Raw genomic sequence first — 3201 nt, 5'->3', positions numbered from 1 at the left:
AGCAGACAGGACTGGGGAAGGATCCTGAATGTACATGAGGATTGAGGTGAGCATGCACCAGGGCGGAAGAAGCCATGGCTGTTTCAAAAGTAGCAGGTACCCAAATAAAGTAGGAATTTAGGATTGCAACCTGCCAATACCAGAATAGTGGGCATCCTTGTTATGCCCTGGCCAGTGCTGAATAACCCAAAGGAGAGGTGCCCAGGCTCTATTTTGGAAGGGATGCTTTCTGCCCTGGGAGCCCATATCCCAATATTGGGCCAAGAGGGCTGCCCCATAGGCAGGGAAGCTCAGGAGATTATTGTTCTAACTCCTGAAGTCGCAGAGCCCTGAACTGTCCCTTGGGACTGAAAACAGGCCCAAGGTCAAAAGCTGAGATGGCCTTCGAGGTGTTCAAATTAGCATCCACCCTGAGTCCCTTCTACTCAGGCTGGACTTTAAAAAAATCTAATCCATATCTTACAGCACCTGCAAAGTCCAGATTTTACAAAAAGGGTGTGGCTGTATTCCTTTTTAGCTGGCTGATGGATTTTGAGTGCCCAGAGAAAATACTTAAAGTTGAACAATTTGCATGCAGGGGGTGCTCCCTCACCCCAGAGGGTTTAGGAGAGATCGCAAGGGAGGTGATGGGAGGTCTCCCCACCCATTTCTATGAACAGTCGTCCACCAGGATTCAGCATAATGGCCCAGGCATTGCTGCTTGTCACACTCCTGATCTCCATGGGTGAGGCATGTTCCTCTGGAAGCCAGGACGGCCGCGTTCAAGACAATCCCAAGTTTTAAAAAAGTTTGGTGTTGCTGCACAGGAAACGACAATGAGCTAATTCTTCCCTTGCATTCTTTCAGAACTGAGTGTCCAGCAGCTGGACGTGTTGAAGGATCCAGAATCCGTGGCTCTAGGTGGGACGGTCACCCTGTCTTGCAGATACAGCAGGGGAGCAATCCCTGATGGCAGATGGACGTGGTGGGCCCAGCAGACGCCGGGGGGCAAACCCCGGACGGTGATGCACACAACCAACACCAGGCCGTCCGATGTCCCGGCCCGTTTCTCCAGCTCCCAGTATGGGAATGTGATGTCCTTGACCATCACGGGGGTCCAGCCGGAGGATGAAGCAACTTACTATTGCTCTCTGTGGACTGGCAGCGAAGGGCACAGCTCTTCATTTGGGTGGCAAAGAGAGACAAAAACTTCCTTCCCTTTCCTTGCTCTCTCTGTGACTCAAGAGAAGCTGAACCTTTCTGCTTTCATCGTGTAGTTCTTGTTTTCACCTCAAGAAGATTCAAAGCAAAGAGAATAGGGTGGGCAGAAGAAATGGAATGAATGCACACCAAGGACCCCTCGGTTCATGCTCCAGATGTCACCTCCAAGTGAGGTCATGCAGAGAAGCCAGATCCCAGCCCACGAGGACGAATCCAGCACTGTCTCCTCCACCTGTTTCTTGCCACTACGTATAACCGGATTCCGCCTGAGCAGCCTGGACGGGGTGGCAAGAATTCCCGCTGCTGGTGGGGCTCTGGAAGTGCCTGTCAACGCGTCACACTGGAGGCCGGCAGGTGCTGCTGTTGCCCACTCCCCGTTCCCGTCTTCGTCACTTGCTACTGTGAAGCACCACCGAATTTCCTTCTTCATGAAGTACGGAAAAAGAGAGGAAGGGTCTGTTGGAGAAGGGCCCAGCGGCACGTGCAGTGCAGGGAGGGGAGATGATGAACGACAGGGCCAAGAAAGAGCAGCTGGGAGAAACCTCTTTCCCTTTCCGTTGAAATTAAGAAGGAAAACCATCATTTCTGTGCTGCAGTCTGCCAAAGCAGGGCACTGAGCAGTGGGCCAAAGCCCGGAAGGATGTGACCTGGTCTGACATCCTCCATGACTCTTGGGCCTGGCATGCTTGCTGGGTGAAAATGCACTTTGTACATGTTAGAAAACTAGATTTTTTTAATGCTTTGGCTTTCTATACTCCTGTAGCGCCCCTTGAAAATAGGTGTCAATGTTTAACCTGAGGGTGCCCTCGTCCAGTGTTAGAACAGAAGACTGTTCTCTTCCTGCCCCATCCCAGGGGGATCCTGACAGCAGAGCTAATGTGGAGCTCGCAAGCCCTGCAGGGAGCGGGTGTGATGAACAGGATGCAGCTGCTTCACCTTCCGACTGACCAATCGCCTTCCAGTGTACAGGGCGACCGGCCGATTTGCATGCAGGGGCTGCTCTGGGACTCGCGGGGGATTTAAGGGAGGCGAGAAGGACCCCATGGAGGCCGGCAACATTCCTTCATCCATCAGGTGCCCGCACAATGGCCCAAATTCTGCTCCTCTGCGCGCTCCTGCTTTGTGTTGGTGAGGGAAATTCACTTGCTAGGCGGAATGAGAGGTGCCTGAAAGCAGAATAAGTATCTCCTCCCATCCTCTGAGCTTTGCTCTTCTTCGGTGCTCTGCCAGTGCCAATTGCTCCCATGAGTCATTCCCCACCCTTTCCTTTTCAGGTCTGAGTGTCCAGCAGCTGCAGGTGTTGAAGGACCCAGAATCTGTGGCGCAAGGCGGGACGGTCACCCTGTCGTGCCGATACAGTGGTGGAACCATCTCTGATGGCAACTGGCCTTGGTGGTCCCAGCAGGTACCAGGGGGCAAACCCCGGGCGGTGATGCACACCACCAGCACCAGGCCGTCCGATGTCCCAGCCCGATTCTCCGGTTCCCGGTCAGGGGACGTGATGTCCTTGACCATCACGGGGGCCCAGCCGGAGGATGAAGCGACTTACTATTGCTGTGTGTGGCATGCGAACCAGGGCCACGGTGGCTCATTCAGGTGGGGACGTGAGACATGAACCTCGCCTCTGTATCATGGTTTGCACTCCCTTTCTGGAGTTATGCCTGGTGATGTGATACAATCCAAGACCAGCAGAGCTCGCTGTTGCCATTTCCCACCTTGAAAGAAGTGGAAGAAACTGGCAGGTGTTGCTGCTGGATTAACCTCCTGATACAAGTTGCAGGGAAGGGGTCTAACTAAAGAGCAGGAGCAGGTCTTTTTTGGAAGTCCTCACTTTCAGTCTTTGAGTCATCCTTGACCCAAAAACCTTATTATTCTTATTTATTTAAACGTTTTGTATGCCATCCCCTTGCTATATGGCCTCAGGACGACTCACACAAATAAATAAATATAATACAAGTAATATAAATAGAGTTAAAACCTGGAAACACCCCGGGTGGCTGA

At 52.5% G+C, this 3201-nt stretch overlaps 1 gene segment (V, D, J or C); it reads left to right on the top strand.

Annotated features, from left to right (window-relative positions):
- The first annotated feature begins 2259 nt into the window (after nucleotides 1-2259).
- Nucleotides 2260-2919, top strand: LOC123032806. The segment is given in 2 exon segments: nucleotides 2260-2328; nucleotides 2475-2919. Coding segments are annotated over 2 exon segments (384 nt in total).
- Nucleotides 2920-3201: the final 282 nt, after the last annotated feature.

This window comes from Varanus komodoensis, unplaced genomic scaffold (genome assembly GCF_004798865.1).
Source record: "Varanus komodoensis strain SLA01 unplaced genomic scaffold, ASM479886v1 scaffold56, whole genome shotgun sequence".
NCBI classification, from domain to species: Eukaryota; Metazoa; Chordata; class Lepidosauria; order Squamata; family Varanidae; genus Varanus; species Varanus komodoensis.
The sequence above is the reverse complement of the archived record's forward strand: the minus strand, read 5'-3'. Positions and strand labels throughout refer to the sequence as shown.